The 20,061-nt window shown below is 50.7% G+C and overlaps 2 protein-coding genes across 2 annotated transcripts; one reads left to right on the forward strand and one right to left on the reverse strand.

Annotated features, from left to right (window-relative positions):
- Positions 1-3,970: 3,970 nt before the first annotated feature.
- On the reverse strand, positions 3,971-8,632 carry N7525_003671 (putative ATP dependent RNA helicase; the record flags this gene model as incomplete). Its single annotated transcript, XM_002558879.1, has 6 exons — positions 3,971-4,180; positions 4,247-4,574; positions 4,636-4,849; positions 4,899-6,196; positions 6,267-7,812; positions 7,870-8,632. 6 exons carry the CDS (start codon positions 8,630-8,632, stop codon positions 3,971-3,973), a joined length of 4,359 nt encoding a protein of 1,452 aa, XP_002558925.1.
- Positions 8,633-8,928: 296 nt separating this feature from the next.
- On the forward strand, positions 8,929-18,903 carry N7525_003672 (putative translational activator; the record flags this gene model as incomplete). The annotated part of the gene is made up of 12 exons (XM_061212785.1): positions 8,929-9,049; positions 9,108-12,059; positions 12,127-15,951; positions 16,005-16,196; positions 16,257-16,412; positions 16,467-16,548; positions 16,606-16,747; positions 16,803-17,353; positions 17,848-17,931; positions 18,097-18,366; positions 18,476-18,626; positions 18,760-18,903. 12 exons carry the CDS (start codon positions 8,929-8,931, stop codon positions 18,901-18,903), a joined length of 8,670 nt encoding a protein of 2,889 aa, XP_061069806.1.
- Positions 18,904-20,061: the final 1,158 nt, after the last annotated feature.

Raw genomic sequence — 20,061 nt, forward strand, 5'->3', positions numbered from 1 at the left:
TCCTGTTAGTTTCTCCCCGATAGAAATGAAGAAACGAATCAAAATCAGCGCAGCTCATCAGCTCATCAGCTCAAAGGTCCACTAAAAGGTCCACTATTAACCACACAGTTATTGGGCGACTCCGCAATTCGGGTGTGATGCATCGTATGGGACCGTTGAGCCGAGAAGGTAAGGGGATGACCAGTTCTTATATGATAGATAAACCCAGGAGCAATAATAGCAAATAACAAGAAGGGAGTACGGAGTAGCAAATAGCAAGTATTTGAAATATGAATGTCAATCCTTTAACCTTAGAAATTCAAAACTGAATTCATGTGTCGATTCTTTCTTGATCGTCCCTCCGAGGTTTTCCGCGTATCAGCTCGGTGGATCAATTAGAGGTTACATACGGAAAGCGAATCCTTCCAACGTTGTTTACGGAGTCTCCAGAACCTCTCACTGTATACGCCGACAATCTCGCGTCGATCGACGGGTTCGTCCGTACCTTGCAGCGAGTTACCCTGCAGACTCTGTCCGTGCAGATTTCAGGATTTTCTCGTGAGAACGGAGGACTTTAATTTGATTTTTTGGTTTTCCTTTCCTTTCTTTTTTTTAATTATTATTTTCCTCGAGTTGCACTATTATCATATTTATATGCGGGGTTCTTTGGTTTTCCCTTTCTGGCCTTCCGATCTATAATGTTTCACCAGGGGCTGCCATGCTTTCCCCATGCTGTACCTCGCACATCAGAGAAATATGCCCGAAGCCGTCTGGGCAGACGTTGATGCCAGATAAGGCCGTCAGACTGACGATCGGGGACAATGGGTACAAGGCCTTTGAGATGTGTAGTACAGCATAATTACGGAGTACGATTGTACAGCATGAGACTCGGACACGAGGAGAATTTGACCGAGAGCCGACCTACAGGGATGTTCCCTGCAACCTAGTGATGTGTTGTACAGGACGGGGGCAAATTAAATCGAGATAGCCTCCGTATAGCCCCGTCTACTGCTACCATAGGTCCACAGTCACCAGTACTTGGCCCAAGTAGGTCTAGGGACATTATATAGTAAGGTACATATATACCCTGAAACAATATATTCCTGCTTTTTCATGTGACTTGGCATTTATCCAGACGCCACCTACAACATAGAATTGTACTTCGAATAACAACGCACCACGACGCCAGGATCTAGCGTGACGGAACTAGGCTGGGGCCGTGCAACCTTGGGTTTAACCTCGCATTGCATTGTCCCGTGGAGCCAAGAGATCGACTGCACGTTCATCTTGCCTTTACACACTCTAGCTTGTGTAGCAGAGAGGAGAATGGAGAGACAAGAATAGAGTATGGAGTAGTAATGTGTTGGGTAACTCCAATCTAGCAACCATCTAGTAAATTCTTCTCAAAACCACTTCGTAAATGTCCTGGGAATAAGTCAACCGCCGTAACCGTTAGCAAGCGCCACTATTCGAGTCATTTACTCCATTCGCATTTGCTCCAGTGACCATAGTCTAGTTCAGAACGAATATAACCTGAAATTCCTCATATCTCCGAAATAGCCAGGATGGCTCGGGCCAAATGTGTAACGAGACTAAAACCCCCCATCCAAGCCATCGGCGCCAATGATTGGCTTAACGCACCAGCAGCCCGCCGATCGATGATCCGACACAACAATGACTGGCTGCGGGAACAACCACGTAGGAAGGGCTAGATCGTGTGGATTCACCGCCAGTTGCCCCCCCTTGCGTGCAGACGTGGCACAGAGCATTATCTCATACTCCGTAGCTCCATCTGGTATGCAGTGACCCGCTGTTGTGGAGGATGTATGTCAACCGTTTTTGGATTATTCCCTATACTCTGTAGAGTACGGAGTACAGATTACGGATTACGGAGTATAGGTGAGATAGATATCAAATTAGATGGTTATGTAGATGTGAAATGTGTTTTCTTTTTAGAAAATATCTTCAAACTCGCCGATGTCGGGCTATTCTGGCCGATCGGCGCAACAGATAAGAAAACATGAAGGTTCGACTTGGATGTACGACATCGTCAAAACATGCTGTGACATCTGGATTTGTTTTCAATGTACAAAACAATATATGTGTACTTGTTGTGAATCTAAGTCTACCAGCTTCTGCACTACCCCAACATTTCAGCCTTTACGAGCCATAAAGATACTCGTCATAGACGAGCCTTTCTACATTGTCCGTGTGATACTAGAACCGTATCAAAATAAGCAACTCCCTCCTGTGTCGCTGTGTCATCCCTGAAAATGACAATAATGCAAAAGAAAAAAAGGGAAAAAAAAAAAAAATCCTAGAACAGGGAGATCCCAGCCTGGAACACTGGGCCTAATACCAATAGACAGAAAGCGAGAGCCAAAGCAATAACCTCGGAACCCAAATAAGCCCAAAAGAGGAAAAGGAGGAGTCCGCTCACCGTCTCTTTACTGTCTCAGCTCACATTTTATACGTATTGTGCATCTGACACCCAAACACGCGCCGTCCACGCTTCTATCTCCCCGGGGAGGCGTCGCTAGTCGATCGAAGAATGCAAATACCATGCAGCGTGCAGCCCAAGCTGCAAGTATTATGTACGATGAAGAGAGTGACAAGCTAGCTTGCCAAGTGCCAGCGCAAGGCCAAGAGCAGGTGCCAGTGCCGCCCGGAGACTGGGTTGCTGTGCATGAAATAGTGTACATAGTTTCAAACAGATCGCAGCCTGACTACCGTCTATGGGTGCGAATCATTCCCGGGTGGGCTGGGGCACGTGGGGACTTCCACCTTCTCGAAGTATGTCTGCCATTCAGATTGTGCATGGAGTGCAGATGGAGAATGGGTGTGGGTGGATGGTGCATATTGTGTCTTGGGTGTGTCTGAGACTGTTGGATTTGGCTTTGAATTCGATTTTCTTTTCTTTTTCCTTTTGGAATGGAAAATTTCTCTGGTTGGTGCGGGTTGGAGGAATGTCTGGGGGGTGGGGATGGATGGGGTTGACAGCTGGAATCTTCCAAGGTTCTCCTGTGTGTTCAGACCTCACGACCTCGCAGAGGTACGTACAACATATTCACCGCTGGTTGAGGACCTGCATCGCAAGTCTCGTGTCAAGGGATAATCCGTGTTTGTGGGAGCTGGTATTGGCGGTGGGAGGTTGGTATATCCCTTGATTGGGGTTTGGGATGGCGGGATTGCATTGTTGCAGCTGGTCGTCGTAGACCGATTGTTTCCCGTGGGAAAATGGTGGGAACAAGATCAAAAGACTTGGTCTCGACTTTTAGCTCGGGCAGGCGATAGAAGCCATAGTTTTATGCTTATTCTTTGGGTTGCTCTTATGCTTATGCAGTAGTTGTGCCTTGATCACGATCTGATAGGGGTGGCGATGATAATGCAATCGTTTACGCACGTCGGATCAGTGCTGACGGCGTCGGTGCATTGACTCGAGGGGAAGGACATACCTGCAGTGCTCTGTGCTATGTACTCTGTAGACCTGAACGTACTTCTAGAAGGCGTGGTTGATGCAGTATGCTGTCTCCCGTCGTTCATGTAGGGATGCTACGGTTCCTGCTGATAGATCGCCGGGATCATATCTATTGTCTGGGTAGAACATATAATCAAGGTGCGCGAGATTGAATCTTAAGACTTGGTTCAGTGGATTGGAGACATGGCTTGGTAAATATATTTTGAGACGTGGTGCATTTGACAATATATATCACCCCTCGGGCTAGAAATATAAGTGGCATGGCTAGCTAGTATGGACTACAGTTTCTATGAAACAATATGGGAAAGTCCCAACGAGAAGGTATATATATCCCCTTCAAAACTGAGGCATAATTGAACGAAAAGAGAGTGTCTGTCCATTGAAGTACTAACTCTAAAGCCAACAATATTCCGACAAAGTTCTATACCCGACCCAACCATATTCATCATGATTTTTTTACATGCATATCTCATCAAAGGCGCAGAGCATAATCACACATCAAGGCTGGTATATTCATCGCTTACCAGCCTGAGCAAAGATCTGTTGCCATATGTCGATCCACTGCTGATGCTTATATGACAACGGACGGTGGGGGTTGCGGAAAGTGTTCGAAAGGATCTCGCGCAGGCGGCTGTTCAAGATCTTCAAGGCTAGCATAGACTTCCAATCTCGCACAGCGAATCGAATGCGGTTTGCGTCAATGGAGACAACACCAGCATACATCTATTTCGGCGGTTAGCTTATGGCCAAAAGAAAGAGGCGGAGGTAACGCGAGGATAACTGTCGTACCTTGAACTCAGCATCACCACACAGCAAGGCTATGGCAAAATCGTCAACTGCGCTGGTATCATGCGCGCTGAGGTTTCGGGCACGTGCCATAATGCTATAGTATGACAGCCACTTGACGGACGAGTCTGCCCTCTTGTTGACAGAAACAGCGGGTAGAGTGACTGTCTGGTTGTTGCCAACATTGCGCCAACCCTTGCCTTCGCGCGTCAGAAGCTTAGGATAGAAACTCCAGGCGATGACTGAGTTGACCACAATATCATTGTTGCTGTTGATGTCGAAATCTTCAGGGATGACGAAGAATTGGCGGTTTCGGCTGTTAGAGCGTGCACTATAGAGTTGGTTAGCAGTTGTCAGGCTAGATGTGATGTTTGAACAAAAGGATCTCTCACCGGTTGAGGGCTGCTTTCTGGGATGCGTCCAGGGTCAGAAGACCTGCGTCGGCGATTGACACTACCAGCTGCATCTTGATATCCTCGATAGCCAGCAACGTCTGCGGGCTGAGGAAGTTCTTTCGGCAGAAAGAATACTCGTTGGACCCCGGTGTGCTTCTTATGCGTCTCCAACTGCAATAGGCGTTGTATACAGTCAAAAGATCCGAGTCACCTAGTATTTGTTAGTATCAACTGTGCGAGATTGATATATTAGGACATACCTCTTCGGAAAGACGCTCGCGCACCGTCGCGTTGTGAGTTGGATCCGATTGTGTTCACAAATGGTGACTTGGAAGAAAGGATAGCAGCAATGCTGACAGTCGCATCCAAGCACCGGAAGAAGGCTCCGTGAATGATCATTTTGCCGAGGAAGACATCCAACGGCAACTTGGCCAGTTGTGTGCCGAGAGAGGTTAAGCTCTCGTTGCTAGTCAGTGCTTTAACTTCCTTCAGTGAGTCAATGGCGCGGCGAATGTTTTTAGACGACGGCGGATCAAGAGCTTCGAGGAGAGTCTGTTCCACTTCTCCCAATTTGCAGATCTTCACACGAAGCACCAGATCCTGTAGAGAAAGGCGCAGCAATTCAGGGGTTTGCTGTTCAGAGAGCAACTTTTCATGACGATGTTTAGTGAACAGGTGGAAGCAGATACCGTTCTGAACACGTCCAGCACGACCGCGACGCTGTTTAGCGTTCGCACGTGAGATGAATGACTCAACAAGGCGGGACAATTGACGTCTCTCATCGAAGCGCATGATCTTCTCCTTTCCTGCGTCGACAACAGCCGTGATATCCGGGATGGTGATACCTGTTTCCGCAATGTTCGTTGCAATGACAATCTTTCTTGTGCCTTCCGGGGGTACATTGAAGGCCTTTTCTTGGTCTTCGCTGGCAATCGAAGAGTGAAGCGTATGCACAATCCAACCCCTCTGGAACATGGGCTCGGACAGGATCTCGTCGTTCAGGCGGCGAATTTCCGCCAGTCCAGGCATGAAGATCAAAATCGCCTTGCTGTAGTGAGCCATCTCCGGGGCGGTGGCAAGCTTCAGGAGCAACCTCTTGATCAGCTCATAGTCCAGTCTGTACTCGTCGATGTTGATAACAGTTTCCTTGGTCTGTCTAGAGTACCCATCAAGACTGGATTGGAGGCCTCCTGTGGTGTCGGCATCCGTGGGTGGGTCGTCCATATCATCGTCGAGGACTGTGTGCTGCACATCCTCCGACAAACGGTAGTTGGTCATCTCGACTGCATCCTCCAGATACTTCATTTCCACGGGGAAGGTTCGCCCAGGGATGTTCAGAACTGGCACACCGCCGAGATAATTCGAAAAACGTTGCGCATCGAGAGTGGCGGACATGAGGATGAGTTTTAGGTCAGGCCGCTTCTGCATGAGTCGTCGGAGCACGATCAGAAGGAAGTCACTGTCGATGGTGCGCTCGTGAACTTCGTCAAGAACCACATGAGTGATGTCTTGGAAATCCTCGGGCCGTTCGAGCATTCGTACGACCACTCCGGTGGTTCTATAAAGTATTAGTTGATCGACCACAAAGGTAAGCCCCAGAGAGAAGTGAGAGAGAAGTGAGGACTTACGCATAGATCAACGGCGTGGATTGGGTAAACTTGCTTTCCAGTCGCACCGCAAATCCAATGAGAGATCTATTCGTGCCCACATCGTTCTTGCTCTCTCCAAGCTCCTCGCTGACACGTCGAGCAAGCGAGATTGCGGAGATACGGCGGGGCTCGGTCACATAGATCTTGCATGGACGACCGTGGACCATCTCGTGCTCGAGAACGAATGACGGAATCTGTGTACTCTTTCCGCTACCAGTTTCACTGCAAATGATCAGAGCTCGGTGATCATCGAGCGTACTCAGGATCTCATCTTTGAACCCCCAGATTGGGAGGTTCATCCTACCCTGTATCATGCGTTGATACGAAGGCGTCGACGATTTAGCCATCCAAGCTTCTTTCAGGCGGTCATCGATACCCGGGTAACTGTCACGCGTAGACCCCTCCACCGGGGTACCTGGCTTGCTACCAACGCCGTTTCTCTTCCGGAAGTTGTCAGATAGGACGACGTCATCTTCGAACGTGCCTTGGTTTTCTTGGATCAGAAGCTTCAACTCTTTTAGAGTAGATTTATCGACTTCATCTTGTTGAGTCTTCTGCAGTGTTGCGAACTCAGTCCAGAGGTCTCTCCAAACGGCTGGCAGCCGCAGGTAGGCCTTGCCTTCCTTGGAATTCTGAGGGAACAAGATGAACAAAGCCAGAGTCGACACGTACCCCTCAGCCTGCTGCGCAGTCGGTGTTGCGAGGGCATCCATTGACACAAACGTAGCCAAGGCATTCGACTTGTGTGTAATGGATTCCACTGCTAACGGGAACGGGACTTCTTGGGGCTTCGACCATCGCACCTCGAGAGCCTTTCTGTTCGAATGACCCGAAGAGGAAAAATCTTGGTAGACAACCACGCAAGAGGAGTCTCTTGATTTGCAAGTCTCCTCCAAGACTCGCCGTGGGCTCAGGCCCGTCGATTTCCCAAAGTCGCGGAGTATGACCGGGGTCTGGCTCTCTGGAGGAGCAATACCTAAAATGGAGCCTGGATCCTCAGCTTCGCCTTGGAACAAGTCCCCAAGGGCATCCTCCATTCCGTCGATCGCAAGGAGGGCCGGGTCTATCTCTTCGTTGATCTCGGGCTTCGGCTGATCTTCTGCATCGGTCGGAGACTTTTTCTTTTTGTCCACCGGGCGCCGAATAAATGACGCGTCCTTTCTGAGCTCGTCAAGCTTTTGCTCCCATATGTACTCAGCTTCTCGGCGTTCGAAAAGCACATCACGTTCAATCTTAGCAATCTTCCGCTGCACTTTGGAGGTTTCGGGGTCATCTGACAAATTGCCAGCACCGCCGCGACCTTTCTTGCCCTTCCCGGGACGATCGAAGAGATCTGGATCCAGGCTGTAAAGTTGAGTCTGCAGTTCCAGCCATTCGGGCACCATGATATCTGGGTCGACTGAGCTGTCCGAGTCGTATGAAAGAGGAGTGGCAGCCTTTTCCGCCTTCCAATCTACCTTTTTGTTTTCTTGCTTGCTCCGATTTTGGGATGAAATAGGAGTCGAAGTCCCTGAGCCTTTCGATTCTGCCAAGAGTCAGCATTATGTCCCATTGGAAAAGTCCAAGCCATGGAAGGGTGTACCTGTCATCCACGAGGTGACACTATCCGTGTCTTTTAGTTGGCGAGTATTTGTCTGTGTGTAAGATGGCAATTCGTTCTTATCACTGTGCGTAGCCAACCATTCAATTGCTTCATCAAGGTTCCACACAACGTCCCGACCGGCATTGGCTGAGTTGCCAGCAAAATATTGCAAAACATGCTTCAGTGCATCCTCGACGCGGTTTGCTGGGAAGTCGAGTTTGAGCAGTGTTTCCTTCAAGGTCCAAAGCTTGTTATATAGATCCTCATCGGAGCCAGCCTGTTTTGAACTTGGGACCCGACCACTTGTTATAAGATAGTCATGCTCTTCGGTGCTACCCAGTTCGAGAATGCTGTCTTGAATATCTGTCGGCAACCACTCCAGAAGGCTCAATGTAACTGATTGCTGTCGGAAAACACGGCGTTCGTTGTCCAGCTTGGTGGCCTGGCGCGTTGCGTCATTTTTACACTTGAAAGCGTATTTGTCGACCAAAATCTGGAGCTCTGCTTCTTCGAGATGTTTTTCCAGCTCCTCCGGTGTGTAGTCCTGTAAGGAGGAGGTTGTTGGTGGTGCAGCGGCATCTGCGGTTCGTACGTCGGTGCGTTCAGGTTGCGGCTCGTTTTCCGGCGTGGGTTTTGATTCTTCGGCGGCTGAAGACGGTGTTGTTGCTGCCTCTGGCTTAGGCTTTGAGGGCATAGAGACTGTTGCAAAGCCTCGAGCCGGGTTGGAGGCGGGCTTCTTCTTTTTCTTGCTGCTCGGCGGCATTATGGCTGGATTATCAGTGGTTCCTGCGGAGATGTCTTCAAAGCACGCTGAAAGTCAGCGGTCAAAGACCAGTGAATTTGGCCTGTAAAATACTGTGGAATATGGTGCGCAATATTCCCAAAAAGAGTGTTGAAAGGTGTAAAGAGCGAAGAGTCGGCCATGACTGTTTAATGGCGGGATGTAATCCAGCTCCCCACACAAAACTCTTATGACAGCATTCCTAGCCCACTTCACCAACTTCAACACCCTCTGAACCACCCCCTTCTCTCTCCATTCCCCCGTATTGACCGCCGATCATGGATGGAATTCCATGGGACCAGGTCAAGGCCGGGGATCTGGATGCCTTGCAGGTCGTTCTCCTCTCGAGTTCGACCTCACGCAGGCTCCGGGCCCTGCAAGAACTCCGCGACAAGAATGGTAGCGTGACGATCCACGGCCTCATGGAAAGCAGATTCACTGATCATTTATTCCATAGGGTCTGAAGTATCACCAGAAACTCGTCACGATCTACTAGAGTTACTCTTCCGTACCTATCCTGTCTACGTCGATCGATCCTCCCGGCAGGCGGTCCAACAATGCCTCCGCTCTCTCCTCCGCGGCCCCAATGCGACCGAAGAAACAAAATTCCTCACGCAAAAATTGCAAATCGAGGCATCTAGACCAGGTCTGGCTTCCTCGTTTGCATTTGTTCTGTTGGAATGGTGCTGTATTCTGTTGCAGCAGGCTAGCGAGGACCAGAACACACCGTTGCCCACCGTACTAGACCTGATTGCGGTCGATGCCAAGGCTCTGGAAAATTGTCTTTCCCACAACCCCAAGCCTGCGGTAAAGCAGTCAGCTCTCCGAGTAACAAGACGTGCTTTGCGCGCCGTATTCACGTCTGAGGCATGGGGTGCTGATGCAGTGCGGCAGTCCGTCAGCCGACTGACTGCAGACGCTGCTGCAGCGAACAAAAATGCGCCTCTTCTCGGTGTCGTATGCGGAGTCTGTGCGCGACTAGCAGACAAGACGCCAATTCTTGAAGAGTTGAAGAAAGACATTTTGGCTTTCTACATTAAGGAGGTCGTGAGCTCAAAATCTGCTGTGCCCGCACATGTCGCCAATGGCATGCCCGACTTCTTTACTTCCTTCGTGACATACGAAGATGTCGCCACTGAATTGGTACCTCCTATGGAAAAGTCCATACTACGAGCACCAGAGGTGGTTCTCGGCGGCGTGATTCCTCCTCTCTGTGCCTCTTTGCCGGAAGAAATTGATCTCTCGGAATTGGTGCAAACACGCCTTTCCAAGAATCTTTTAACTAGCATGAAGTCAAACAACCCATCAATCCGCCAAGGCGCATCTGACTCTTTTGCATCCTTGCTCTCTCGATGCAGAACCGATTCTTTGGTCTTGAAGATCACGAGTGAAATCGTTGGTCCTCTGAAAACCCAGAAGATCACTACTCCTGAGCACCGCCTGGCTTACGCCCAGGCCATTGGGGCTATTTCACCTTCGGCGGATGTCTCAAAAGAGATTGTTCAAGGGTTCTGCCCTGTCTTTTCACGAGAGTCGAACGAAGCTGCTCTGGAAGAGGAGATCAAATCCTTCAGCAAACACCTTACTTACCTTGTTCAATCCAAGCTCAAGGTTAGCGATGATGTTATCAGCACTATCGTCAAGGGTGTATCCGATAAGCGAATTCCATTCCGAAAGATCTGGCAAGCAAATGTAGGAGAAGTCCTATGGACGTCTGACCTTGAGGATTTGAAGGCTCCTGAAACTGAACCACTTCTTACCAAATTCCTCGCTAAAATGAAGGATTTGTTTGGCGAGGTTGCCTCCAATCCGCTTCCTTCGGCGCAAAGCGGTGCTCTATCTTCGGCTTACCTCTTCCTGGCTCTGTTCCACCGGGTCTCCGATGTTCAAGGATCAGCCCGGTCCGCTTGGGAAGAGCACGTAACCCAATCGATGACATTGAGCCCCAAGCCTTCTTTCCTCCTCAACCCTAGGGCTTACTCAAAGTTGAGTTCCAAGGCAGAGGTCCAGTGGCTTGTCAGGGCTCTGGCTGCTGTGGCCTCCGGACCCAATTTTTCCAGCTCGGATGACGCATCCAAGACGGCTTGGGCTCAGACATTTATCTATGCAATTACCGCGCCTGCTATTCCCTCAAATATTCGCGAGAACTCCGCAGAGACTTTATCCCGAGTCTATCAGACGGATGTGGCCTCTTTTGGGCGCATCGTCCTCAATGCACTGTGGGCCTGGATCCTTTCATTCCGGACCGCGGATAAGGAGTCAGCAGCTGTTTCTGCTGGACCAGAGAGCGAACGCCTGCTTCATATGGTCTTGAAGGCTCTCTGCCCAACCAAGGCTGTCATAGAAACCTCCGGCATTTCGTCTTCAGATCTGGAGGTTCTGCTCATTGAAATGTTGATTTTGGGTCGGCCTGAGTTGATCCCGAACACCTCTTGGATTGAGTTGTGCTTGAGGACCGGCACGGACCCTGGAGATCTTGTGCGCGCACACGCTGCCAACTGTATTGAGCAGTTGGTTTGCGTAAACACTGATCCTGTGCAATCAGCGGTGCCGAATGTTAACCTCGCTGTCTTTAGTGCTGGGGCTGAATTGGCATTTGTTGCCCCCGACGCAATGATCCCGCGTTTGGTCGATCAGATTAAATACGATTTGGACGGCACTCGCCTATCCAAGTTCACCGCCACTGATGCCGCCATTTCGCGCACCCCCGAAGGAACCGCATTCGTCGATGTGCTCAGCAGCAAGTCGAAGCAGCCTGCCTTTGATAAGAACACTAAAGACTACGATACCCTCAAGTGGGAAGAAGAGCTCCGTGCGCAATTAGCCGAAAAGAAGGGCCAAAGCCAAAAGAAGCTGACGCCCGAGGAAAATTCCAAGGTGAAGGCCCAGCTTGCCAAGGAGGCCAAGATCCGTCAAGATGTTTTGGAAGAAGTTAAGCGGATCGAACGAGGAGCGGGCCTTATTCGCGCCCTCGCAACTGGTCCCGCCAACGACGTCGAAGGGTGGATCAATGCTGCCGTCAGTTCTTTGCTATCGCTTGCTCAGGCTGGTGCTGGTCTATTTGTCGGTGATGTTGTCTCCCGGGCGTTCATTACTTGCGCCGACGAGGTGTCCACTCGCCTCGGCCCTCTGCGTCCATTCGTCGGTATTGCAACACTGCGTGCCATCGGCAACACTAATCTCCCCTCCGATATGGAATTGGAACCCCTCGGAGAGCTCGTGACAAGAATCCTCTACCGATTGCGCTTTGCTTCTGAGCAGCGTCCCTTTGATGCCACATCTCTCGCCTACGTCCTTCCACTTGTCTCTCTGATTTTGACCAAGAACGGGATCGAAGAAGGAAAGGGAGAAGAAGAAGGCACTCAAGTTCTCCTTGCTCTTGAGTTTTTGTCGTTCCACTCTAGTTCTTGTGAGTCCTCCCATCCCTTGAACCTTGATAAACTAGTACCAAGCCAACTGCTAACGCCGTCGCATAGTCACTGACACCCGTCTTCCTCGCGTCGAGGTTCTGAGTCAGCTTCTATCCGCCATGCAGAAATACACCCAGCACTATAAGCTGGTCAAGGATACCCTATTCGACTTCTGCCGATGCATCTCGCCGAGCATCAACAGCGAAGAGCTGGATACACTTCTGCAGGGTACCGTAGTCGCCGAGGCCTCTGTTCGAACAACTGTGCTTCAGGTCATTGAGGCTGAGATCGATTTGACTGACCTCGATTTCTCGGAGCACATCTGGCTTGGCTGCCACGACATAGTGGAGGAGAATGCTGAGATTGCAGACACGATCTGGGAAGACAATGCGCTGGAGGTGGATGACACCTCGTTTAGCAAGATCATGAAATACTTGGACTCCAAGGACTACCAGCTCAGAGGTGCTGCCGCTCGTGCTTTGGCGCATGCTATTGAGTTTGATAAGAGCAAGTTTGCAGGAATTCTGTCGGAACTGCAATCCAAATATGTGGAAGAAATCAAACCTAAGGCACCCGAAAAGGACGCCTACGGAATGCCCAAGAAAGTAGACAATGCAGACCACTGGGAGGCTCGCAGTGGTATCGCGCTGGCTTTCAACGCCATGACGAATGGATTCGATGGTGACGAGAGTGTCTCCTTTTTGCGGTTCCTGATTGAGAAGGGTCCCTTGCTCGATGGAAACTCCCGGGTCCGTGGCCAGATGACAGAGAGTGGTAAATCCGTTATCATTTTGCGAGGAGAGTCAAAGGTTGAGGAGATGATGAATTTGCTCCAGACAACCTTGGAAACCTCGGATAAAGACACAAAAACCTCTGACCTGCTGAACGAGGCTGTCATCGTGTTATATGGATCTGTGGCCACACATCTCAAGGCGGATGATCCTCGCTTGCAAACTGTTATCAGTGAACTGCTCGTGGCCCTCGATACCCCTTCGGAGTCTGTGCAGCACGCCGTGTCCGAGTGTCTGCCACCGCTGATCAGATCGTCTGGTTCAAAGACTGCAGAGTATGTGGAAAACCTACTCCACCGGCTTTTCAATGCCCCTGACTATCCTCGCCAACGCGGCGCTGCTTACGGTCTTGCTGCCGTCGTGTGTGGCAGGGGTGTCGCGACCCTGCGGGAGTACCGAATCATGAGCCAGCTCAAGGAGGCCGCCGAGAACAAAAAAGAAAAGGATCACCGCCGGGGCGCTTTGTTAGCTTATGAGCTTTTCGCCCTAGTTCTGGGGCGGACCTTTGAGCCTTATGTCATCCATCTCGTACCCCAGCTTCTGGCAGGATTTGGTGACACCAGCATCAGCGTCCGCGAGACTTGCCTGGAGGCTTCAAGGGCTTGCTTCCAGAATCTCAGCTCTTACGGTGTCAAAGAGATTCTCCCAACCCTGCTCGACGGCTTGGATGATACGCAATGGCGTAGTCAAAAGGGTGCTTGCGATCTGCTTGGAGCCATGGCCTACCTGGACCCGCAGCAGCTTGCAGCTAGTTTGCCTGACATCATTCCACCTTTGACGGTTGTGCTCAATGATACCCACAAGGAAGTCCGTAGCGCAGCAAACCGCAGTCTTCAGCGCTTCGGCGAGGTTATCAGCAACCCCGAAGTGAAGAGCTTGGTTGGCGTGCTTCTGAAGGCCTTGAGTGATCCAACGAAGCATACAGATGAGGCGCTGGATTCCTTGATCAAGGTTTCTTTCGCGCACTACCTCGATGCTCCCTCCCTGGCCCTTGTTGTGCGCATTCTCGAGCGTGGTCTTGGTGATCGATCTAATACCAAGCGGAAGTCGGCACAGATCATTGGCAGCTTGGCCCATCTCACAGAGCGCAAGGATCTTATTTCGCACTTGCCTATTATTGTGGCTGGCCTCAACTTGGCCATTGTTGATCCAGTCCCCACAACCCGTGCAACCGCCTCCAAGGCCCTTGGTTCACTCATCGAGAAACTCGGAGAGGACGCTCTGCCAGACCTCATTCCCAACCTTATGGCTACTCTCAAATCCGATACGGGTGCTGGTGACAGACTTGGATCTGCTCAAGCTCTTTCGGAGGTCCTTGCAGGCCTTGGTACGACCAGACTTGAGGAGACACTGCCAACCATTCTCCATAACGTTTCCAGTGCCAAGCCTTCTGTGCGTGAAGGCTTCATGACCCTCTTCATCTTCTTGCCTGCTTGCTTCGGTAACAGCTTCGCCAACTACCTCAGCAAGATCATCCCCCCTATCCTTGCTGGTCTAGCTGATGATATTGAGGCTATTCGCGAGACCGCTCTCCGGGCCGGTCGTCTGCTTGTCAAGAACTTCGCCCACAAGGCCATTGATCTCTTGCTTCCCGAGCTGGAGCGTGGTCTTGCGGACGATAGCTACCGCATCCGTTTGAGTTCCGTCGAGCTTGTCGGCGACCTCCTCTTCAGTCTTACTGGTATCTCCGGCAAGCAGGAGGGAGACGAAGAAGAGGAGGAAGCCACTCAGGCTGGCCAATCCTTGTTGGAGGTTCTCGGAGCCGAGCGCAGGGACAAGGTTCTTTCGGCTCTGTACATATGTCGCTGCGATACCTCAGGCCAGGTCAAGAGTGCAGCCTTGGGTGTCTGGAAGGCGCTTGTCGCCTCACCGAGAACGCTCAAGGACATGGTTCCCACGCTGTCTCAGCTCATTATTCGCCGTCTCGGATCAAGCAACATGGAGCAGAAGGTCATTGCCAGCAACGCTCTTGGAGACCTTATCAAGAAGGCTGGAGAGTCTGTGCTCAGCACTTTGCTGCCCTTGCTTCAAGATGGTCTTCAGGCTTCGCCTGATGTGGAGGTCAAGCAAGGTATCTGCATTGCTCTCCGCGAGCTTATCAATGCCGCTTCCCCCGACGCGCTGGAGGACTATGAGGATATTCTCATTTCCACCGTGCGTGTGGCTCTGGTCGACAACGACGATGATGTTCGGGAAGCTGCTGCTGAGGCCTTCGATTCACTGCAGCAGATCATGGGCAAGCGAGTCGTGGACCAGGTCCTGCCTTACCTTCTTCACTTGTTGAGAAACGACGAGGATGCCGAGCAGGCGTTGTCGGCTCTGTTGACGCTTCTCACGGAGCAGACTCGTGCCAATATTATCCTTCCCAACCTCATTCCCACGTTGCTCACGCCGCCAATTACTGCTTTCAACGCCAGAGCCCTGGCATCTCTTGCCGAAGTTGCTGGCTCTGCCATGACAAGGAGACTGCCAACTATCCTCAACTCTCTTATGGACGGCATCATCGAGACTACCGACGAGGAACTTCGAACAGAGCTCAGCACTGCCTTCGACACCGTGCTGGTGTCTGTAGACGAGTACGATGGCCTGAGCGCCGCCATGAATGTGATGATCACTCTTGTCAAGCACGACGATCATCATCGTCGCGCTGCTGCGGCGCTCCATTTGACCAAGTTCTTCGCGGAAGCCGAGCTCGACTTCTCGAGGTACTACCAAGACTTGATCCGCGCATTGCTGATTTCGTTCGACGACCCAGACAAGGACGTCGTCAAGTCGGCATGGACTGCCCTCGCTGGTCTCATGTCTCACATGCGCAAGGAAGAGATGGAGAGCTTGGCTATTCCCACCCGCCAGATTCTGCGACAGGTGGGCGTGGCTGGCGCGGACCTACCCGGCTTCAGTCTGCCCAAGGGCATCATGGCTATCTTACCAATCTTCTTACAAGGTCTTCTCAACGGTACCACCGATCAGCGTACCCAGTCGGCTCTTGCAATGTCGGATATCATTGACCGAACTCGTGCCGAGTCATTGAAGCCTTTCGTGACTCAGATCACCGGTCCGCTCATTCGTGTTGTGTCAGAACGTTCGGTCGATATCAAGTGTAAGTCATGCAAAGCCTTTATGTGGTATCTGCTTACTGATTTATCTTGACAGGCGCTATCTTCTATACTCTTAACAAGCTGCTGGAGAAGATCCCGTTGGCTGTCAAGCCGTTCTTGCCTCAGCTCCAGCGTACATTCGCCCGTGGTCTGGCTGACACTACGAGCGAGACTCTGCGCAACCGGGCTGCCAAGGGTCTTGGTATCTTGATTACGCTGACCCCCAGAGTCGATCCTCTTATTGCCGGTAAGTCTCGGCACGTTTTATATATGGGGATGTAGCTCATCACTAACTTCATTTCTTCAGAACTTATTGCTGGATCGAAGACCACCGACATTGGCGTGAAGAACGCCATGATGAAGGCCCTTCAGGAGGTCGTTGGTAAGGCCGGTGCTAACATGAGCGAGGCATCCCGGCAAGCGATCCTTGGTCTGATTGATGATGACGCTAGCGACCAGACCGGTAAGATCATTTTTAACCATTCTTCTACTTCACCACTCTCTAACATGCTCGCAGATTCCGTTGCCATTACCAACGCTCGCCTGCTTGGTGCTCTCGTGAAGGTCCTCCCTGCTGCAAGCTCGGTTCCTCTTATCAAGTATGCATTGTCGTTCTCATGGTTTGATTTTGCTAGATGCTAACATATTCTTCGTAGGAACCGTATCCTTACTGGCTCCCTTTCTCATGCAGCGGTTCTCGGGCTCAATGCACTTTTGGCTGAATGTCCTGAGGTCTTGACAGAACACTTCTCTGTGGAGCTGCCCACCGTCATCTGCCAAGGTCTTGCAAACCAGGATGTAAGTGGATTTGCTAAAACACCCAGCTATTGCTCGAAGCTGACTCAAAGAATAGCCCTTCATCTCCGACAACAGCGCTCTTGCTGCAGGCAAATACCTCTTGTCCAACGATGCGGACCATGCTTTCGAGTCAAGCAAGGTCATCTTCGAAGCCTTGGCATCTGCCATCCAGGTCGGCAAACCAGTCGACACCCGGCGGTTGAGCTTGGTAGTCATCCGGACTGTCAGCCGTCTTCACCCTGAGCTGGCCCGTCCTCATCTGGCTCTGCTCGCACCTCCCATCTTCGCTGGCGTCCGTGATCTGGTGATTCCCGTCAAGCTGGCCGCGGAGGCAGCATTCTTGTCCATCTTCTCGGTGGTCGAGTCTGACAGTGAGGTGTTTGACAAGTACATGGCCGGTCCGGGTGCATCTCTCCCACCAGGCCCTAAGCGCAGCATGTCTGACTACTTCAAGCGCATTGCTGTTCGTTTGGCTAACCAGGCGCGTGAGCGTCGGGAGGCTGAAGGTGGTGAAGGTGGCTTGGGACTGTCGAATGATGAGATAGATGATGAGAAGGAATTGTGGAGCATTGGCAAGGTTGATCTTGGAGAGGCCTTCGGCGATGAGTGATGATCTGTTTGCGCATCCAAGGAGCATCTAGATGTTTATAGATATACCCTTGGGTTTTGTTTGTCTTAGTCGTACAAAAGTTATGCATATGTATGTTTTTGTATATTTTATAATGGCTCGTTCTTTCATCTAATAGACTGCTTTATACTGCAGATCACTCTTTCCTAAATGGGAAGTATAAGATCATGTGACACTGCTTGTCTTTGGTGTCACGTGATAGTGGTAGTTTTTGCCATCCACAACGAATGCCATGGCCAACAGCGAAAGAGAAAAGGAAAATTAAAAAAGCAAATTCAACGCTTTTGTTCTCCCAGTACCTTTATTCCAACTATTCCCGGTGTAAGTAACTATTGGCCTTTCCCCGGACTGCAAGATCTTTAAGTTCCAATTTCCATATTCGGACTAGCGCTAGGGCATACACCCTGGAGCGCTCCCCCCGTTGTGGAAGGAGCACTCGCTTAGCCCTCGGCTGACCTAATCTGGCCCGCAGTGCCCTCTCAAACTCTCACCGTCGGGATTTCTCAGTGCCACGAACATCATCCGCCAACGACCGTCGATACGCCGACATCAAGATGTGAGTTTTATCTCCAAGCTGTTATTGAACTTCTCGAATGCACTCCCGTGTGCAGTGGAATTCATGCCCAACACCCAACTCGTGGACCCGATATTTTCGTTACAGTGGAGGAACAACTTCGTGATGTGTGTGCTATGATGCTGACCGGGTCTTTCATCACCACAGGGTCAACCTTACCACCCAGAAGCGCCTCGCCGCCTCCGTGGTCGGCTGCGGCAAGCGCAAGATCTGGCTCGACCCCAATGAGATGAGCGAGATCTCCAACGCCAACTCTCGCCAGACCATCCGCAAGCTCGTCAGCGATGGCCTGATCATCCGCAAGCCCGTCACCATGCACTCCCGTGCCAGCGCCCGTGAGCTCAACGAGGCCCGCCGCAACGGCCGTCACCGCGGTCTGGGTAAGCGCAAGGGTACCAAGGATGCCCGTATGCCCAGGTACGCACACCACCTTCGTCTTTCGTCTCCCTCCGGCCTGTCTTGGACTCGCCCGATGGAACTGGAACCGGGACGCAGTTGCTGATGTTGCTTTTTTTTCTCTGTTTAGCCAAGTCCTCTGGATGCGCCGCATGCGTGTTCTCCGTCGTCTCCTCGTCCGCTACCGTGCCGCCGGCAAGATCGACAAGCACCTCTACCACGAGCTCTACCACCTGAGCAAGGGTAACACCTTCAAGCACAAGCGTGCCCTCGTTGAGCACGTAAGTTACAACCCGGATCAACCCCACGGATGACGATCGAATATGGACCATGAATTCTATGAATTTTATGAATCCCATGAAACACGCAACTCAGGACACACCCAGGCTGACTTGTTCTCTTTCACCGCTATAGATCCAGAAGGCTAAGGCTGAGCGTGCACGCGACCGTGTCCTCAAGGAGGAGATGGATGCTAAGCGTGCCAAGAACAAGGCTCTCCGTGAGCGCCGGTTGGAGCGCAAGGAGGCCAAGCGCGATGCTCTGATCAACGAAGAGTAAATCTGATACAAAAATTCAATTACCCTTCCGTTGTTTGACGCTTTTCTTGCAATTCGGCGGTCCGGAGGTTGGAAACGGTTAACTTCTGGGTTGGATTCGGGATTCTAGGCTGTTCCCGATATCGAACTCAGGTCGGCCTTCGGCGTCTTCCTATTAGTCTAGATTCTGTTACGACTTTCTCTCCTTCCCTTTGTTTTCTCTGATAGCATGGGGTTCGTGGCCTTATTGGATCTTTTCGGAAAATATGGGGTATGGGAAATAGGAAGATGCGATGATGATGTGATACTCAAGCTATTCTTGTTAAAATGTAACGAGAAAGCAAAAGGAAATCTTTTTTTACTTGAAAAGTCAAGCAAAACCCGCATCCTTGTTTCCGTTCCATATCTACTACGCTTTTGTGGTATAACCCGGATATATGCGGAGAAGCAGATCGTGTCTTGTTCCCTCCATAAGCCAGTGGACACCATTCACTGGAGGGTCTTGCTCGTATATTCCCTATGCTCGCTGTTCGTAGTGATCACCAGATGTTCTTGTGGCCGTCCAGTCCCGGAGTATCATGTCAATTTCATGCCTTATGCAGGCTTATCTTGATGATTCCCATGATAGTGTCCCCTTGGCAACTGCCCGGATCAAAGGCCTCAAGTGTAATTTATGGGTCTTGTGGCTACGCCACTGCTATTCTGGGGATTTTGATCTAAAACGGCCTACCCACTTCTAGACTTAACAGCCCAACCCACAATATTGGCATGGATGTGAGAGAAAGGAGATTTGCTTTTCTTTAGTCTGTTTCACGATGTCTAGACATTCAAATCAACAATCTACATATGTATGTAACCATATTTGCCTCGAAATATCATTACCGCTGAATATATATCTGTATAACCAAACCCCACAATTCTCCGACTATAAAAATCCATGATTAGCAGCAAAAGCCAGCGCAGAAGAAAAGCACGGTGGAAATATGTAGTTTAAATTGTACATACTCGTATAACTCCAATGGACAGACCAGGCTTTCAACACCGAACTCGAGATAAAGTATAAAGTACATGCCAGGGGGAATGCCAGCAAGTAAGCAAATACAAATAGAAATAGAAGGAAAAGGAAAAAGAAGCAGAATTCGTAAGATCTTGTCGTCGTAAACCAGGGTAAAGCGTAAAG

Source organism: Penicillium rubens, assembly GCF_028828025.1.
Source record: "Penicillium rubens strain IBT 27055 chromosome Unknown utg000002l_segment0_segment0, whole genome shotgun sequence".
NCBI classification, from domain to species: Eukaryota; Fungi; Ascomycota; class Eurotiomycetes; order Eurotiales; family Aspergillaceae; genus Penicillium; species Penicillium rubens.